The sequence below is a fragment of the Chiloscyllium punctatum genome, chromosome 42 (genome assembly GCF_047496795.1).
Source record: "Chiloscyllium punctatum isolate Juve2018m chromosome 42, sChiPun1.3, whole genome shotgun sequence".
NCBI lineage: Eukaryota > Metazoa > Chordata > Chondrichthyes > Orectolobiformes > Hemiscylliidae > Chiloscyllium > Chiloscyllium punctatum.
The window spans coordinates 38,427,338-38,447,566 of NC_092780.1; the positions used below are offsets into that span (position 1 = coordinate 38,427,338).

The following is a 20,229-nucleotide window of genomic DNA, read 5'->3' on the forward strand; positions in this document are numbered from 1 at the left end:
CTCACTAAGGAGATATCCATTCTGGGTTGCCTCCAACGCCTGCACAAAGCCACCCACAAACTGGAGGAGGAACACCTCTATCCACTTTGGGAGCCTACAACCACACGGCATAAACTGTGAATTCACCAGGTTCCAAATTTCCCTTCCTCCCCCACCTCGCCTCATCCCAGATCCAACTCTCTGACTGAGATCCACCCTCTTGACTGACCCAACTGTCCATCTTCCTTTCTAACCTATCTGCTGTATCCTTCCCATTGACCTATCACTATCACCTATTTTTGCCCACCTATTGCCTACCTTTTCCCCCATCCCAGCTTCCTGCCCTCCTATTTTTCTCTCAATCCCATTCCCCTCCCCAGTCCTGAAGAAGGGTCCTGCCTGAAACATGGATTGTCTTGTTCCTCAGATGCTGCCTGACCTGCTGTGCCTTTTCCAGTGCTATCATGATTCAATGCTTCATCAACTTTGTTCGCAATGATTGATAAATGAAACTTCCAGTTTGTTTTTATGTGACATGCTACAATTGATGAAATATTTCTTTTCTAAAAAGAAAATGTTTAAGTATCTTTTGTAAAGTGGCAGCCATGAATTATTTAACAGCAGAGAATGCATTACAGACATTTTGCGAAGTCCCCTTGCAGTAAAGTACAGTTTTGCAAATTTTTTCCACTTATTTAGAGATCTATGACTAGGATGTGGTTCTCATCAACTAAAACAGAAGTAGCAAAGAATTAATGTAATTGATGAATTTGTTATTCAAGCTAAAGTTACATACCAAAATTAACTAAATACTTTTTTTAGCTGCTCAAAGTAACTGTATTAATTAGATTTTTAGTTTGATTTTTCCTCAGTTTCGATGTTTTATCGGGATACATATTCTTTCATGGGATGGGAGTATTGCCGATAAGACCAACATTCCCAACTACTCTTGTTCCACACATGCTGGTTGTAATTACTTTGCCAATCCACCTTTGATGTACATTTCATACTCATGACCTCCATCATCATCTAGAAGGATAATGGCAGCAAATGTGTGGAACCGTCACTACCCTCTCAGATGAAATTAGGATTGGATAACAAATTCTGGCATTATTAGTGACACTTTAATTCTGTGAAAGGATTAAAAGAAATTTTGAGGTCCGTTGGTCTTTATGCCTGAACTGCAGTTTACTGTTCAGGTGTGGGACAAATGTTTGGTTGTTCGAGAGGGCTGTTGCAATTTTGATTCTGGCTTCATCTGACATCCATATGCGTAATCCCTGTAGGAGTCACTGTGTCATGGATCGAAAAGAAGCAAGATTACTTGACAAATTTATTCAGGTCGTTCTGCTATAACGCATGTTTCGTTACTACGAATTCGCAAAAACGCTAATGACGAATTGGGGCACTGCTTCTAAAGAGTGAACTTTTAAAACGTGTGTTGGCTGTAATGCAAATGACATCGTCAATAGTTGAAGTGATGTTTCCACAATGCAATTTTTCCATTACATGGGGTTGCATAAGAATACAGCCATCACGTTATGGAAGTAGTACCTGGATGACCTTTCCACGTCACCTTAAATTGTGGAACAATCTTCAGTTCCAGCTAGGGTCAATTGTGGACTGGTGAAATGCTAATCTCTGAAATAAATCTAATCATTGGACTATTTGGAGCTTAGAGTTGCAGTGTGGAATTTTGCGTGCAATGGAAGAATTTTGTTAAAATGCTCTTCAGTTCTTTAGTGATGACCTTGGTTAAATGTCAACTTATTGCTTCACTGCAGTGCTGAGGAAATGCCCTGATGTGAAGGGTACCTTCTTGCAAGTACTGCGTTAAGTTAAGCCAAAGTTGCTGCCTTGGATGGATGTTAAAGATACTGTAGCACTATTCAAAGAAGAGTAGGGAATTTCTTATTGTGGAGAAAGTGAGGACTGCAGATGCTGGAGATCAGAGCTGAAAATGTGTTGCTGGAAAAGCGCAGCAGGTCAGGCAGCATCCAAGGAACAGGAGAATCGACGTTTTGGGCATGATTCCTGAATAAGTGCTCATGCCCGAAACGTCGATTCTCCTGCTCCTTGGATGCTGCCTGACCTGCTGCGCTTTTCCAGCAACACATTTTCAATTTCTTATTGTGGCCTGGCAAACATTTATCCCTCAATCAGCATCAGAGAAGAGATTATTTCTTTTTCAGCTTGTGGGGGCATGCTACATGCAAACTGTCTGTTGCATTTTCCGACAAGCAAAATAGTGCTCCACTCAAGAAATAATTGATTGGCTCTGAATTATTTTGGGACATTCTGAGATTTTGAAATACTGTTTCTAAATATAAGTTTTTGTTCTCTCATTTAACCAAAGGTTCATCTTGAACATACTAGCAGCCATCTTCTGTTTAGGAATTACGGAAGTACTCAGCCAGATTCTATGCTCTTTGTGCAAGAAACTTACAGACTGAATATAAGTGGGGGCCATTTTGTCACATAATTTGCTCAGTTATAGACTTTGAGATTCTATCAGGTGCGAGTAAATGAGCCTGGTCAGGTTGCGTGTTATTATTAACTGTGATAAAAAATGCATTTGAACTGCTTCAGTTGGAAGTTTGTGTCACATGTCAATTTGCTTGAGCAACTGATGGAATTTCAACTGAGGGTAGATTAGTAGCTGCTTTGACAATATGTGGTTAAGGCTGTTTGGTTTACGACATGTAGTTTTACTGCAGTCATTCAGCATGTGGTCAAAACCTGTCTTAGTCCTTTTTAACTCGCTATGGTAATTTTAGGCTTGCTTCTGATGACTCTGAACAGATTGATCATGGTATTTATGTCAAAAATCACACTCCACTGGGTTATAGTCCAACAGAAAAGCTTTCGGAGCTCTGCTCCTCCTTCAGGTGTTAGTGAGGGAGGATATATTGGACACAGAATTTATAAGAAAAAGATCAAAAGGTAGTGCAGTTGATACATACGTACTGTGCACACTGAGATAGCAGTTAATGTCTTTGATCAGTTGGAATGGAGATGCAGGTTTCAGTTGATAAATGTGTAAACCCCAGAATTTCTTTCAACTCACTGGCCTTATCAGTATAAAAGAGGTGACATCTCAGGTTTGACAATGCACTTTCGATGTGAGGCCTAAAGCAACTTGTTTAGATTCTGACTGTGTCCGCACTTGGAGTAAGACCGGCGTTACTCCCAACGTAGGAATTTGTAAAATGCCACATTGAATGACTGAATGACTGAATGACTGACTGACTGACTGACTGACTGACTGACTGACTGACTGACTGACTGACTGACTGTGCAGATTGTGTGCTTTTTGTATAAGTGTGTGTGTGTGTGTGTGTGTGTGTGTGTGTGTGTGTGTGTGTCAGTCACAGGGAGACAGGCTCCCCTTTATCCCTCCCCCTTAACACCTCCCCCACCCCTTAACCCCTTTACACTCCTCACCCCTTACCCCCAACCTGCTTACCCACAACTCCCTTTTACCCAACCCCCAACACCCTCCCACCTCAGCCCATTAACCCATTACCTCCTTAAACCCAACCTCCCTCCCTCCCTCGTGTCCCACAACCTCCTTCCGTTCTCCCAATCCTCCCTCCCTCTTGCCTCCCTTCCCTTTACTCCCCCCCACCCCGGTCTCCCCCTTCCTCACCCCCCGCCCCCCCCCCCCAATCCCCCATGAAGTGTAAAAATTCTCTGTTTTGTGGTGTACCATATTTGTGAGAAAATCCAGGGGAATATGCTGCATAACAATCTTCCACCAACCCAACAGGCCTGGGGGGGTTTTTCTGATATCCAATCTAGCAAGATATTCTTCCTTGCACAGAATGTAAGAATATTGAAAAGTTTTGCCTTGTGCGAGTCTGCAGGAAATATAATGGGTAGGCCCAAAAGGAGTGAAATAGGGTCCTTCTCCACTCCTACACCTAAAATCCTCTCCATTGCACCCACCACAGTGCTCCAATATGTTTGAAGCCTGTCACAAGACTAAAGACAATGGGTAAGAGTACCCATACAGACCTTGCACTTGGGGCATGCTGAAGATACCCCTGGTTTAAATTTTGACAAACGGTCTGGGGCTAAGTGGACCCTGTGGAGAATCTTCAACTGTAAAACATGGGTCCTATTGCAAATTGATACCTTCCTTGCATTCTCCCAAATATCCCCCCATGCCTCTGAAGAAATTTCAACACCCACCCCTCTTCCCCACATCTTGCAGAGTCGATCAGACTCATCTGAGGTGGCACCCCCTAATTGGTGATATAGAGTACTGACAGAGAGTGTACTCTTAGCCCTTAGTACCCCTCTTTCTATGTCAGATTTGTAGGGATCAGTCAAAAGTGTTGTCCTTTTTGAATAAAATCCCTAACTTGAAAAAAATGAAAGAGGTCTCTATTAGATAACTCGTACTTCCGTACTAACTGATCGAAGGACATCATTACATCTCCCTCAAATAAATCACCCTTGCAAGATATACCCCTAGCTGCCCAACATTTAAATCCTGAATCTATCATACCTGGTTGAAAACTTGGCATACCCATTAAAGGTGTAAACAAAGATGTTTTGCCAATATTACTTTCCCTCTGCCGCATTGCCCTCCATGCTTTAACAGATTGATGACTATTGGGTTATGGCAATATTCCCTAACTGTCCTCACCTTGTCCAAAAACAGCAAACTGGTAATGGGGCATCTCGCCTGGGAGGCTTCGATATCTAGCCATATTGAAAGAGGGTCCCCACAAACCCAATCATTTATGTAGGTCAAAAGCGAGCTTAATTGGTAATTTTTAATGTCCGGAAGGTCTACTCCACCGCACCCCCCCCCCCCCCCCCCCAATCTGTGAGGCAACTGCAGTTTTGCTAATTTAATGAGGGGCCATTTATGGTGCCAGATAAAGGAGCTGAACCAACTGTTCAGTCTCCTGAGTGTGCGTTTATTGAAAATCAGGGGGAGCATCCGTATAGGGTATAGCAAACGAGGGAGAATATTCATCTTAATAAGCGCTATCCGACCCAACCATGAGACAGGAAGTGCCTCCCATCTTTGGAGATCTTGTTTAATTCTTTCAAATAATTGAGTAAAATTGGCTTTGAACAGCCAGTCCAGAACTGGAGGAATGAATATGCCCAAATACACAACCCCCCTGTGACCACCTAAATGGGAATCTATAGTCACTCTCAAGAGCCAACTCTTTCGTAAGACCACCCATAGGCATAGCCTCTGATTTAGCAAAATTAATCTTATACCCTGAAAAAGCTCCAAACACGTGAATGCATTGTATCAGGCAAGGCACTGAAACTGCTGGATTTTTCAAGAAAATTAGAACATCATCTGCATATAGCGAGATCTTATGTAGTTTTGACCCCACTTCTGGAGCTGATATATTGAGATCCCCATGAATGGCCTCTGCCAACGGTTCAATCACCAACGTAAAAAGTAACGGTGAAAGGGGACAGCCATGCTGGTTGCCCCTAGAAATATTAAAATTGCTCGATCGTACCCCGTTGGTAATGACCACAGTGAGAGGTACACTGTAGAGAACCTTTACCCATCTTATGAAAACTTTGCCCAGACCAAACCGGTCTAGAGTATAGAAAAGGTAGGGCCACTCAACTCGGTCAAATGCCTTCTCTGCATCTAAAGAAATCACCAATCCCTGTATTGACTGCTGGTGGCATGCTTGAATTACATTAAGCAGCCTCCTAACATTATTGGAGGATCTGCGACCCTTTATGAAGCCCGTCTGATCCTCTTTAATAATAGAAGGTAACACAGTCTCCAGCCTTAACGCTACAGCCTTAGAAAGGATCTTTAAAGTCCACATTTAAGAGCGAGATAGGCCTGTATGAAGCACCGTCTTCCGGATCCTTCCCTTTTTTTAAGGATAAGTGAACTATTGGCCTCTCTCAGATGGTGGGAGACAAACATGACTGTATGAATCATTAAACATATTCAGCATCAGGCCTGTCAGTATACTTATAAATTCCTTATAGAATTCACTGGGAAGTCCATCAGGACCAGGCGCTTTCCACTCTGAAGCTGCCTCACAGCTGTTGTGGTTCTGTTTGCCGAGCTGCTTCGTCCCCTGTCTAGGTGACATCCTCAGTGCTTGGGAGCCTCCTGTGAAGCGCTTCTGTGATCTTTCCTCCGGCATTTGTAGTGGTTTGAATCTGCCGCTTCTGGTTGTCAGTTCCAGCTGTCCGTTGCAGTGGTCGGTATATTGGGTCCAGATCGAAGTGCTTATTGATTGAATCTGTGGATGAGTGCCATGCCTTTCGGAATTCCCTAGCTGTTCTCTGTTTGGCTTGTCCTATAATAGTAGTGTTGTCCCAGTAGAATTCATGTTGCTTGTCATCTGTGTGTGTGGCTACTAAGGATAGCTGCCTTACAGCTTCCTGCACTTCTTGCTCTGGTAATGGGGCATTGAGAAAGGACTGTTGTTCGGGGGTCACACCCAGGAGCTTCAGATCTCTAAAAAAGGATTCCATTTTGGCCTGCCCCCTCCTCACAATTCTCAGACTGTTATAATTTAGAGTAGAATCTCTGGAATGTCACATTAATCTTTTTAGAATCACATGTTAGGTTCCCAGACCCTTCCCTAATCGCTGTAATGGTTTCGGAGGCATTTCTCTTTCTGGCAAGGTATGCAAAGTATTTTCCTGGCTTGTCACCATGCTCGTATAACCTTTGCTTTGCAAAAGCCAGCTCCTTCTTTGCCATCTGCATGATCACGGAATTTAGTGCAGACCGCAGTGCTGTAATCCTCTGTAGTTTGACCAACGAGAGTCTGTCAAAATAGGCCTTCTCGGCTGCCTTCAACCGTGCTTCAAGGCGACTTTGTTGCTCACCCTTCTGCCGCTTCCTACTTGTGGAATATGAAATAACTAACCTTCTGGCATAAGCTTTGGCAGTTTCCCTGAGAACAGATGAGCTATCAACCGAGCCTATGTTGATGTCTAGGAATGCCTGAAATTCCCTACAGAAACTTGCTGTCCATGAGAATAAAGGGGTTCATTCGGCAGTACCTTGAATCCACTGTAACATCCTTAATTTTAACCATGAGGTACACTGGAGCATGATCAGAGATGGCAATATTACCAATCGTATAGGATGCCATTAGATCCAGGGTTACCGCAGGGGTCAGAAAAAAATCAATCCTCGTGTGACATCTGTGCGGATTGGAGAAAAACGTAAAATCCCTACCTGTAGGGTGGAGACACCTCCAGACGTCCACCAATCCTAATTCCCCACACAAACCCAATGACTGTTTAGTTTGTGCAGAGGGTATCGAGGGACCTTTAAGCAACCTGTCTACTGTGGGGTCCATGAGGCAGTTAAAATCTCCCCCTATAATGATGTGCCGAGACTTGAGACTTATCAGTTTAGGAAAAGCATCTACCAAGAATTTAAGAGGATGAGTTGGGGGACAATAAACATTTAAAATGCCATATTCTTCCCCATTTATCAAGACTTTAAGAATTACAAACTGTATATGTCTTTAACACATTCCAACAATTTAAATGAGATTTTTCCTAACCAATATAGCCACTCCCCTACTTCTGGTATTAAATGATGAAAAATAAATTCAGTCAAAGCCATTCTGTTGTAACTTCAGATGCTTGTCATCCAGATGTGTCTCCTGTAGCAAAGCAATATCCACCTTCTCCTTTCTAAGACGCAAGAGTACCTTCTTCCTCTTAATTGGTGAGTGACTTCCCTTGGTATTCCAGGTGCACCATTTAATCAAATCATTAGCCATAATCTTCTGCAATTACATTTAAATTCCAGAGAGGAGGAACCCGAACCACAAATTGCTGAGCCTTAGTGTCGCATGGTCCACCAAATATAAAAACTACATAAACTAAAAGCACTACATTTAACAAACATACAAAAATAAAAACCAACAAAAACCAGAAAACAAACTAACATATAAAGCGCCAATAGCGCTGAGTAGGGGAACTCACCCCCTGCCTGGAGGGGGCAACTACCCATCCCGAACTGTCCATAAATTAGCATCTAATCATCTTAACCACCTTCACGTCTCCCAGCTAGAGCCGCATCGCAAGCGCAAGCTAAAAAGAATAAACACCCCATAGAATATCAATATGTCCTAACTTAGAAACTTAAAATGTACATCTTAACCACTGCCAGACATCGTTTGAACAAAATTATCAATAGAGGTTCAAAAAAAGGGGAAAAATCAAGTTCCAACTGGATTTCCTCCATTTCTTTTACATAATGATAAACGCATACCCAAGCAACAATATTTACACATACTACAATTGTTTAATTTAGGTTACTTTGTCCACAAAGTCTCTTGCCTTCTCCGATGTGTCAAAGAGATGCTTGGATCCATCTAAGGTGATCCGAAGCACTGCCGGATATCTCTGAGTACTGAATCCCAAGCTCCTTTAATCGTCTCTTGACACCATCATACGATTTTCGTTTCTGGATCACCACCGCTGAAAGGTCCTGAAAAAACATGATCTTAGACCCCTCGTAAATTAGGGCCTTTGGATCCTTCCCCTGGAGTCTGGAAGCCTCCATGACAATCTCCTTATGATGGAACCGCACCAGGAAAGGATGAGGGCATTGACCCAGACCCTCCGGCAGACCAATGATCCGAATGTTTTTTCTCCTGCCCCTGTTTTCAAGATCATCCACTTGGTCATGCAAATTACGAACCTGCGTCTTCAGGACTTGGATCTCTTCCTTGAATGAACTGGCATCAGCTTCCACCATTGTGACCCTGTGCTCCACGTCATCTGACCTCTTCTCCAGGTCTCCCAGCTTCTGCTCATGCTTCTGCAGCATGAGAGAGACTGGAGCCAGCTTATCTTCAATCTGTTTCCCCAACATCTCGTGAGATTTCGAGAGCTGGTTCACCAGGTCCTGGAGAGTAAGCTGCTCCCAGGCTGAGCTGCGGGCCTGGCCTCTGATGCTCCTCCTCCCTTTTTAGGCATTTCTGGACAGATGAAAATATAGCTAAGTCAATTTTTAAATGTTTCCTGGGGCTCCACAATCTTTCCAACACCCCAAGAAATCCTGATGACCTGGGTTGGGTGGGTTAAAGGACTGTCCTGCTCCTGCTGCAATGCGAAGCTCTGCAGTGTGATCTTCTCAGATCGCCGCCATCTTAGATCCCCTCATGGCTTAATTATTGATTGAAACCATATAATTATTGGGAGAATATGCCAAACATTTGATTCTAATAATTTTGCTTTAAAATGGTATATAAATAGTATCATGCTTCACTGTGAAAAGTGCAGTCTGAATGCAAGTAGTTCCTAATAAGTTCTGTGAAGTTCGATGTCGTCAGTTCCTGTCATTGCTTATCCACCCAATGTAAATTTACTTACCTTTCCAAAATGTAATGTACACTTCGTTGCCCATTGCAACCCCAGTCTTCGCATACTGTGCATGTGCAATCCTCGCAGTTTGGTAAAATCACTGTTGGAGGTTTTTGAGGAATGTAACCTGCGTGAACAGTTGGACTTTGCTGTATTATGATTAATTTTACTATAAAAGTATTATGTGTATATTTTTAAGGCTAGAATAACCAATCTCTTTTGCAGCTTTTGTTGAAGCTTTGAAATCTTTTCCAGTGCTCAATTAAAAGATTTAATAGATGCATAACCAGTAAATGATGTGTATTCACAAAGCAATGCCCTTTCTTGACCAAATGACTCCGTGGTCCAAAAGCTTAGTCTGCGAGAAGCACAGATTTTTCATGTTCTAGGGTGACAAAAGAGAGAGAGCAGACAATGTGCCCGAACTTTGCCCCTCAAAGTTCCACTTAAGTCTCTTGCCGAGGTTTTAATCCACACTGGTTAACAATGAGTATAACATACTGATTTGTCTTTCTTCACATTTTTGCCACTTTGAACACAGCATATTCTCCACTGTATCTACACCTTCATGATTCAATTTTCATGATTCTTCAAATGCCATTGCAGCCATTTTGTCCACAAAGGCATCTGTGTGAACTATCAAGGTTCCTTGTTCATCCCACTAAGACTCGTAGAGTTACATAGCAATTCATCTGTCCAATTCATCTGTGCTGACCAAGTTTTCCAAACTAAACCAATCCCATTTACTGGCATTGGCCCATATTCTTCTAAACCTTTCCTATTCACGTACCTGTCCAAATTTCTTGTAAATATTGTAACTGTTTCACGTCTGTCTGTCTGTTCTGTTTGTCTTTTGGGTCATCAAGAGGTATGATCAGTTAATGTGTTATAATGATATCAATGCCACTTCTTGGTCCTCCCGATTAATCCACTCATTATATTTCCCACATATTTGATCACATCAAGACCATGGATCACAAGACCATAATATATTAGACCAGAGTGGGCCTTTCAGCTCGAGTCTAACAATCCTCAACTTTCTTGCCTTTTCCCTACAGCCTTTGTTTCTCTTACTGATTTAAGCCATGTGTGCCATAGCCCTGGATATACATAATGCCCCAGCCTCTGCAACCTTGTGTAATAAAGAATTCCACAGATTCATTACCCTCTAAAAGAAGTTGTTTCTCTTCATATTTCACTTAAGTGACCTCTTATTCTGAGATCATGACCTCTGACTCAAGACTCTCCCCAGGGGAGACACCCTTTCTGCCCCTGCAGTCAAGTCCACCAAGAACTTGTGTTTCAATTCAGGTTGCATCTCATTCTACTCAACCCAATAAATACAGATCCAGCTTCTTAAATCTCTCCTCATAGTCGGCCTTCCATATCAATAGCAGCCTAGAGAACCTTCTCTGAACTGCCTCCAATGCCAGTTTGGCTAAGATATGGGGCCCAGAATTGTTTGTAGAATTCCAGTTGTGGTCTGACTAGTGTTTTGTAAAGTTTTAGTAAAATCTCCCTGTTTTCATACTTGATTCCCTTTCAAATAAATGCCAACATTCTATTTGCCTTCCCTGTTACCTGCTGAACTTGGATGCTGGATTTTTGTGAATTATGTGTGAGGAGTCTCAAGTCTCATTGTGCAATAGCTTTCTGCAGTCTTTCTCCATTTAAATAATAGCTAGTTTCACTATTCTGCCAAAGTGCATTACATCACATTTTCCCACATATTCCATCTGCCAAGCTTTTGTCCACTTGATTAACCTTTCTATGTTTTTCTGCAGACTGAGACTCATTGAAATATCATTTGGCTCATTGTTAACACGATCAAAGCTACTGTCCTTGGTTCTCACCAGTATATGCATGATGCCTCTTTTATATGGACTGCCCGCTCAGTTTGAACACATGGTGCTGAACATTTTTTTATATAGAGTCACGAACTTATTGCAAATCAAATGCAAAGACACTTTTTATATTTTAAAAATATGTCCATGCAAAAGTCTCTCTCTACTTCTGAAAGTCATTGATGTCTTCACTTGTGATGTAGCAAAGGTGACTTGCTCCAACTGAATCAAGTGAAATAAAAAATTATATCTTCAGAGTCTCTGATTTAGGAATGTAGTGTTCAGCAAATACTGTCTGTTTGGATGTGCTGTTATTTGGATTCGCATAATCTGACTTTTTTTGGTTTAGAAAAATATTTTTATTTCTAGCTAGGATTTTTCACACATCATCTTCTGTTTTGAATGGTATGCTGGAGGGATAAGATGGCTAGGCATCCCAATGTGTAGGCCTTAAATCAAGCCTGAGGCTCTGAAATTGAGACAGTCTGTGGCATGACCTTTTGCTTTGGGGAAAAATTGATGAAACATGACCAAAGTGCTTCCTGCTCTTTCTTTTTGTGGCAGTATCCTCCTATGTCTTTGACAAAACAAAGCAGTGTATTGGAACCATGATGATTGAGATTGACTTCCTGCAGAAAAAGAGTGTGGACTCAAACCCATATGACACTGATAAGATGGCAGCGGAGTTCATTCAGCAGTTCAACAACCAGGCGTTTTCCACCGGCCAGCAGGTACAGCTTCCTATTGCTTGGGTGGAATTATAAAGCAAACACAGAAAACACTGGAGAAATTCATCAGGTCTGACAGCATTTGTGGAGAGAGAAACATGTTTTCATTTCTAATCCGAAAAGACTTGTTCAGCACTGAAAGGTGTGGAAAATGTTTTTGAATACTTTTGACAGATACAAAGGAAACTGTACTGTGAGCAGTGAATGCAACAGATTAGATTGAAAGAAATACAGTTGAAATGCTACTTGGAAGCTGCAATCAGGACTTTGGACACAGAGGAGGAGATAAACAACTTCTTTGTCTTTTGCACTGGGTCTTTATCTTTGCCTCTGCTAGAAATATTAAGAAATCATTTTCCAACATACTGCAACTCTGAATCTGTTCCTCTGTCCATAGATGCTACTTTTCCTGGTGAGTTTCTCCAGGATTCTCTGTTTAAGATTTAACATATCACGGTATTTTGTCTTTATTAATAGTGTCCTTTTACACTTGGCAGAGAATGATTGGATAAACAGAAATTTAAAGTGGCAAATCTGTGGTAGGTTACATAAATAAAAAGTAACGTTTGTATTTGCTTGTTGCTTGCCCAGAATTTTAAATGTTAAAGGCAGTGAATCTGTCCACATGAATTGTAGACAGATCCCTCATCCAACTTGGGGAAAGCTTCACATGTTCATGTTGGATCACATTCCCTTTCTGTTTGGTTATTGATTTGCAGTTGTGGTGACCAACTAAGCTGACCAAAGTTTGGCTGAAAGCCGATGAAGTTTCTTTTTCTTCTTTAGTCCTATTTTTGTTTTTCATAGCAAGTGAATCCTTCACATTATGGAAGAGCAAGGTTCTTTTCTAATTGTAAAAATACATACTAATCAGAATTTCCTAACAGTGCTAGCAGGTGAATGCCCCGCAAAGTGGTGTTAGTTTGATCTAAGTCAAGGAATAAGTAACTAGTTAATAACCTGCCCATTACCCCTCAGTAACCAGAAATGTGATAATGTTTTTTGGCAATTCATATGAAGTTGTGAGGATTCTTGATTGAGATTATGAACTTTGATTGTTTGTTGGCTTTTTAAGGCCATCAATTTATCAACTCCAATGAATAGTTGTTTCTAGATGGTTCTAGTTCTGGGGATATCAAACTAAGCAGCCAGTTTTGAAAGATCACAAAATAAAGCAGCACATGCAATCTCGGTTTTCAAATTGGCGTTTACCCATGAAGGTGAATAATTCTCCCATTTCTTCCTTTGCTCCATAGCTTGTGTTCAGTTTTAATGACAAACTTTTTGGATTACTGGTGAAAGATATTGAAGCTATGGACCCCAGCATTCTAAAGGGAGAGCAAGCCTCTGGCAAACGACAGAAGGTAAGGGTTTAACATTAATTTTCGACTATGTTTGTTACGAAAACCATGTTTGTAAAATGTACAAAAAATGGACATGACACAAGAAGCTCTAAATAGGTCAGACCACATCTACGATTGATTAAGGACATGGACGCTAGAGCAAACCTTTGTTTGATTTTTGACCCATGACTCTGCTATAACTTGGCTTTTCATTTCATGAATGTAGCTTGACCAGGATGTTTCTGGCATTTTCTGCTTTGTTTTCAGATCTCCATCATGGGCAATCTCTTGTAAATTTTGTCTTGAGTTTTGGTTTTTGGAAGCTTTTCCATAAGAGGTTAAACTAATTAGCCTCATGTTTCACTGCATTATGCACCGTGTTTCAATGTCGACACCTCAAAGGCATGGTGGCACAGTGGTTAGCACTGCTGCCTCACAGCGTCAGAGACCCGGGTTCAATTCCTGCCTCAGGTGACTGACTGTGTGGAGTTTGCGCGTTCTCCCCGTGTCTGCGTGGGTTTCCTCCGGGTGCTCCGGTTTCCTCCCACAGTCCAAAGATGTGCAGGTCAGGTGAATTGGCCATGCTAAATTGCCCGTAGTGTAGGTAAGGGGTAGATGTAGATATAGGGGTATGGGTGTGTTACGCTTCGGCAGGGCGGTGTGGACTTGTTGAGCCGAAGGGCCTGTTTCCACACTGTAAGTAATCTAATCTAAAAAAAAAGGAAGTATTCCAGTATCAATGGCAGGCAGTAATTATGGATGTAGGACTTGTGAAAGAGTTTTTGTTTTAAATTGTTCCCTGGGATATGGACATCAGTGGCAAGACCAACATCTGTTGCCCAACCCTAGTTGCTCTTGAGATGGCAGTAGTGGTAAGCAGCTTCTTGAACTGCTGCAGTCCGGAAATACTGTAAAGCATTTCTGTACAGTTTGCTTAGTATATTGTAATTTTACCATCACAAGTAAGAGTCTACCCACTTCCTCCTGGCATTGAATGCTGCAACCACTAAAATATTCCAGCAGTGGCATCCCATGTGCCATTGAAGAAGGACGTTGCTGGACATAAATGTAGTGTACATATTGATTGCTACTTAATAGTCTAATCATAAATATTTTCTGGGTCTTATTGGTTGTTGGCACAAACTATTTTGTTATTGGAGAGAAATTGCAAATGAAGTGGAAAATTGAAGGAGATGAAAGCGGGGAAACTATGTAGGTCTGTCACATCATCCCAAGAAGCATTTACAGTAGTGGTTTGGGCCTGAGATGATTGGTTTCTGAAAGCAACATTTTTCATGCTAAATGTGATTCCAGTGACAAAAAAGATTCCGTATGCCCCATTGAGTTCAGTTAGCAGCACTCCTTGTCAGAGGCTGACACTCTCAGCTCCAAGTTCTTCTGCCCGTGTTTGCACCGTAACTGTGCTGAGACTGGAGCAGAATGGTGAGTGACAATGAGTAAATTATTGGCAATTGATTGCACTTGTAGCAATTCCTTGCGTTACTTTTGAATCTTTAGATATAGTCAGGATGTGGGTAGTAGTTTGTCAGAGCATAAGACATAGAATCAGAAATTAGGCAAATTCAGCCCTTTAAATCTGCTCCGCCATTGGTTGATAAGTTTCTCAACCCATTCTCCCGCTTTCTTCTCGTAACCCTTGATCCCCTTGATACTCGAGAATCTATCTATCTCCGTCTTGAGTATACTCGATGACCTGGCCTCTGCAGCCTTCAGTGGCAGTGAATTCCATAGATTCACCATTCTGTGGCTGAAGAACTTTCTCCTTATCTCTGGTCTAAAAGGTCTTCCCTTTTACTCTAAGCCTGTGCCCTTGGATCCTCATTTCTCCTACCAATGGAAACATCTTCCCAACATCTACTTTGTCCATGCCATTCGGTATTCTATTAGATTTAATTAGACACCCCCCCCCCCCCCCCCCCCCCCCCCCCCCATCCTTCAAAACACCGTTTAAAAAAGGCCCAGCGTGCTCAAACATTCCTCATATGTTAAGCTTTTCATTCCTGGAACCATTCTCGTGAACCTCCTCTGAACGCACTCCAAGGTGAGAACATCCTTCCTGAGGTATGGGGGCCAAAAACTGCACACAATACTCCAAATATGATCTGACCAGGGCCTTTTAGACCCTCAGAAGTACATCCCTGCTTTTGTATTCAAGCTCTATCAAAATAAATGCCATCATTACATTTGCTTTCCTAACTACTGACTCAACCTGTAAGTTTACCTTGAGAAAATCCTGTACTAGAACTACCAACTCTTTGTACTTTAAATTTATGAATTTTCTCCCCACGTAAAAATAGACTTTGCCTCTATTCTTCCTACAAAAGTCATGATTTGGATGTGTTGGTGTTGGCCTGAATGTACAAAGTTAAAAATCACACAACACCAGGTTATAGTCCAACAGATTTATTTGGAAGTCCTAGCATTCGGAGCACTGCTAGTGTTTCCACATTAGCCTGTTTGATTATAACCTGGTGTTGTGTGATTCCTCAATTTCTTTGCCCATTTCTTTCTGCCATTTCTTTTGCCCACTCTCCTAACCTGTCCAAATCCTTCTGCAGTCTCCCCGCCGCCGCAATTCTATCTGTCCCGCCACCTATCTTTGTATCATTTGCAAACTTAGCCAGAATGCCCTCAGTTTCTTCATCTTGGTTGTTACTGTATAAAGTGAAAAGTTGTGGTCCCAACACTGAACCTTGCATAACACCACTTGTCACCATTTGTAATCCTCAGAAAGGACCAATTTATCCTCAGTCTGCTGTGTGACCAACTGCCAGGCTTCCATCCATGCTAGCACCTTGCCTCTAACACCATGGGCCCTTATCTTACTCAGTAGCCTCATGTGTGGCACTTTGTCAAAGACCTTCTTGAAGTTCAGGTAGACAAAATCCATTGGCTCTCTTTGGTCTAACCCGTTTGTTACTTTCTCAAAGAATTCCAGCAGATTTAGCAGGCATGACCTCCCCTCGATGAAATCATGATGACTTTGGAGTATTTTAACCATACATTTCCAACTATTCACAAATCTCATCCTTAACAATGGATTCCAGGATCTTGCCCACCATCGAGGTTCGGCTAATTGGTCTGTAATTTTCCAGCTTTTGCCGTGCTCCTTTTTAAAATGGGAGTCAATTTTCTAGTCCTCTGGGGCCCTCCTGATATTAGCGATTTTTAAAAGATTACCAGTAATGCCTCCGCTATCTCTTGAGTGTGTGGCCCATTTGATCTTGGTGATTTATCCATCTTCAGGCCATTCAGTTTTTCTAGCATCTTCTCCTTGGTGATGGCCACCATACTCAGGTCTGCCCCTTCACACTCTTGAAGTTTTGAGATATTACTGGTATGTTCCACAGTGAAGACTGATGTGAAGTAATTATTCAGTTCCCCAGCTAGTTCCTTGTTCCCCACTATGATCTCGCCAGCATCATTTTTGCACGGCCCAAATTCCACTTTTGCCTCTCTTTCACCCTTTATATATCTAAAGAAACTCTTAGTCTTCCTTTATATTACTGGCTAGCTAGCTTACCCTCATATTTAATCTTCTCACTCCTTATTTCTTTTTTTTTGTTGCCCTCTGGCCTTTGTAAGCTTCCCAATCCTCTGGTTTCCCACTGCCCTTTGCCTCATTATATGCAAAGGGAATATGAACAGCTAGGAGCTAAATTAGCACAACCAAAAAGGTAATAATCTCTGGGTTACTACTGTGCCAGGACCAGAGTCTGAGTGAATCCCTTAATTAGGCCTGTAGACAGGGCTTTAAATTAACTGAAGGGGGGTGGGTTCAGTGATGGGAGAAATTAGAAAACTCGAGCTAAATGAGGAGGTAGGAGTGCTGTTTTGCTCTTATGCTATCCCTGACTTCCCTAATCAGACATGGTTGTCTCATACTCCCTGTACCATGCTTCTTTTTCTTTGGGATGAATCTCTGCAGTGTCTCCTGGCTTTCTCCCAGAAACCCCTGCCATTGCTGTTCCACTGTTTTCCTGTCAAGCTCTTCTCCCAATCAGTTCTACCCAGCTTCTCCCTCATTGTCTCTGTAGTTGCCTTTATTTAGCTGTAATACGTTACCTCTGATTCTACCTTCTCCCTCTCAAATTGCAGAGTTAGTTGAATCGCATTATGATCACTGCCTCCTAAGGAGCTTAAGGTGAAGAAACCCTGATCAGGTCTGCCTCATTGCAAAGCACTCAATGCAGTATTGCCTATTCCATAGTGGGCTCCAACACAAGCTGCTCCAAAAAAACCATCTCGAACGTTTCTCTAATTCCTTTTTTTTTGCAATTCAACCTGATTTTCCCAGTCCACCTGCATATTCACATCCCCCATGATCATTGTAACTTTGCCTTTCCTACACATCTTTTCTATCTCCAGGTGTATCTTGCATTTCAGCTCCTGACTACTGTTTGGAGGCCTGTACATAACTCCAACTATGGATTTTCAACCTTCGTGGTTCCTTAATTCTGCCCACATAGATTCTATACCAACTGACCCTACTTTGCTTCTTACCATTGATTTCAGATTAGATTACTTACAGTGTGGGAACGGCCCCTTCAGCCCAACAAGTCCACACCGACCCGCCAAAGCACAACCCACCCATACCTCGACATTTACCCCTTCACCTAACTCTACGGGCACTTTAGCATGACCAATTCACCTGACCTGCACATCTTTGGACTGTGGGAGGAAACCGGAGCACCCGGAGGAAACCCACACAGACACGGGGAGAATGTGCAAACTCCACACAGTCAGTCGCCTGAGGCAGGAACTGAACCTGCGTCTCTGGCGCTGTGAGGCAGCAGTGCTAACCACTGTGCCTTTTCTTACTAATAAAGCAACCCCACCCCTCTGTCCACCTGCCTATCTTTTCAATAGGATGTCCTTGAATATTCAGCTCCCATTCCTGAGTCCCTTGCAGCCATGTTTCTGTGGTGCCCACCATGTCATTCCTGCCAATTTTGATCTGTGCCACAAAGTCATTATCTTATTCCTTATTCTGCATCCATTTAGATATAACACCATTAGTCCTGTATGAACTGTCTCTCTTCTCATTGTCATTCATTTGTCCTTGCAGTTTGTTTGCTAACCCTTTCCATACACTGTCCTATTTGTGTCTGTGCTGGAGATGTTAATAACCTCGCCTGAGTTCTGCACTTATAACTCCTTCGATAGTTTAGGTTTTCTAATTTCCCCATAACTGAAAATGCCCCCTCCAATTAGTTTAAAGTCCACAGCCCTAGTTAGGCGATTCAGTAGGACTCTGGTCCCGGCACAGTTCAGATGAAGACCATCCCACTGCCGCAGGTCCCTTCTTGCCCAGTACTGGTGCCAATATCCCATGAATTCAAATCCATTTCTCCCACACCAATCTTTGAGCCACACATTTACCTGCTTCATCCTATTGACCCTATGCCAACTAGCTTGTCATTCAGGTAATAATCCAGAGATTATTCCCTTTTTGGTTCGGCTTTTCAATTTAGCTCCTAGCTGTTCATACTCCCTTGGAAGAACCTGTGCCACAGTTCTATCTATATTATTGATATCTACGTTGGCCACGAACATTAGACCTTTCCCCTCCCACTCCAAGTTCCTCTGCATCCCAGATGAGATATCCCGAACCCAAACACCAGGCAGACAACACAACCTTCGGGATGGTTGATCCTGGTCACAGAGGACAGTGTCTGTCCCTCTAACTATACTGCCCCCAATCACAACAACTTTTTTATTCCCCCCCCCCCCGCGCTCTCATTCCAAAAAACTTGAATGGCTCCCTGCACCACAGTGCTGTGGTCAGTCGGCTCATCCTCCCTGCAGTCCTCATTCCTGCCCACGTAGGGAGCAAAACCTGTTGGACAAGAACAGGGGCTGAGGCTCCTACAGCTCTACCTCCTGGATCTGTCTATCTGCCTCACTCACAGCCGCACCCTCCTTTTGCTAACCAGTGTTCTTCTTGCCTAGCATTACTGTCCTGATTAAGTCCATCTAGGAAGGATCAGTTGGACCAGTTGAGATCAAGAAGGTTTATAAAAGTGCTACCTTGATTCCCAGTGTTACGTTACAATGTTACAAATTAGGTCTGTTTTCTCTGTGATCTGATTGAAGTCTTCAAGATATTAACAGGATGAGTCAGTTAAAGATAAACTATTTCCACTTGGGGATTCTAGAATTATGGGGCATAGCCTGAGAATTAGGGCCAGCCCATTCAGGAGAGATGTTAGGAAGCACCTGTACATATGAAGGATGCTAGATCATGCGGACTGCAGATGCTGGAGATCGGAGTTGAGAATGTGGTGCTGGAAAAGCACAGCAGGTCAAGCAGCATCCAAGGAGCAGGCGAATAGGCACAAGCCCTTCATCAGGAAAGGTGGCAATGTTGCTAGTTCAGTTCATTTTAAATCAGTGATTTAAATAAAAATTATGTGGTTCATTTTAAATCTGAGATTTTTTTTTAAGCAAAGGTATTAAGGGATGTGGGTAAATGACGGGTATGTGGAGTTATACCATGATCTCATTGAATGGAGGAATATGTTCGAGAAGCTGAACGGTAGACTATTTCTTTGTTGATTCCCTAAGCAGCAGGTGTGATTGTCAAACGTGGCCTTGATGTCAAAGACTGTCATTGTACTGAAGACATGCGTCTTCGAAGGATCTGTACAAGTGCTCCTATGATTTCGTTATAAATGAGCACGTGCTCATAGGAGAGTAAATGAATTGTCCTGTTTTTGTGGGCAGGACAAAAATGGGCAATTTTCTACATTGCTGACGAGCTGCCATTGTTGAAACTTGCTGGAACTGCTTGACAAGAGTGACTGCCATTTCCGGCGCACAGCCCTTCACTATAGCGAGGATGATCTTGGTATTCCAAGCCTGTGCTGTGTCCTGTGTGGTCAGCTATTTCTTGATATTGGGCAGAACAAATTGAATTAACTGAAGACCTGAAGAGGAGGCAGACAGAGAAAATCAACCATACTC

The 20,229-nt window shown here is 42.5% G+C and overlaps 1 protein-coding gene across 1 annotated transcript in view; it reads left to right on the forward strand.

Moving 5' to 3' along the window:
- LOC140465908 (vesicle-fusing ATPase) overlaps positions 1 to 20,229 on the forward strand; it is a 273,650-nt gene that overhangs the window by 60,279 nt on the left and 193,142 nt on the right. The window contains exons 5-6 of the mRNA XM_072561838.1: positions 11,736 to 11,902; positions 13,156 to 13,263. Of these exons, the coding sequence (XP_072417939.1) occupies positions 11,736 to 11,902; positions 13,156 to 13,263 (275 nt within the window). The remainder of the gene's footprint in view (positions 1 to 11,735; positions 11,903 to 13,155; positions 13,264 to 20,229) is intronic.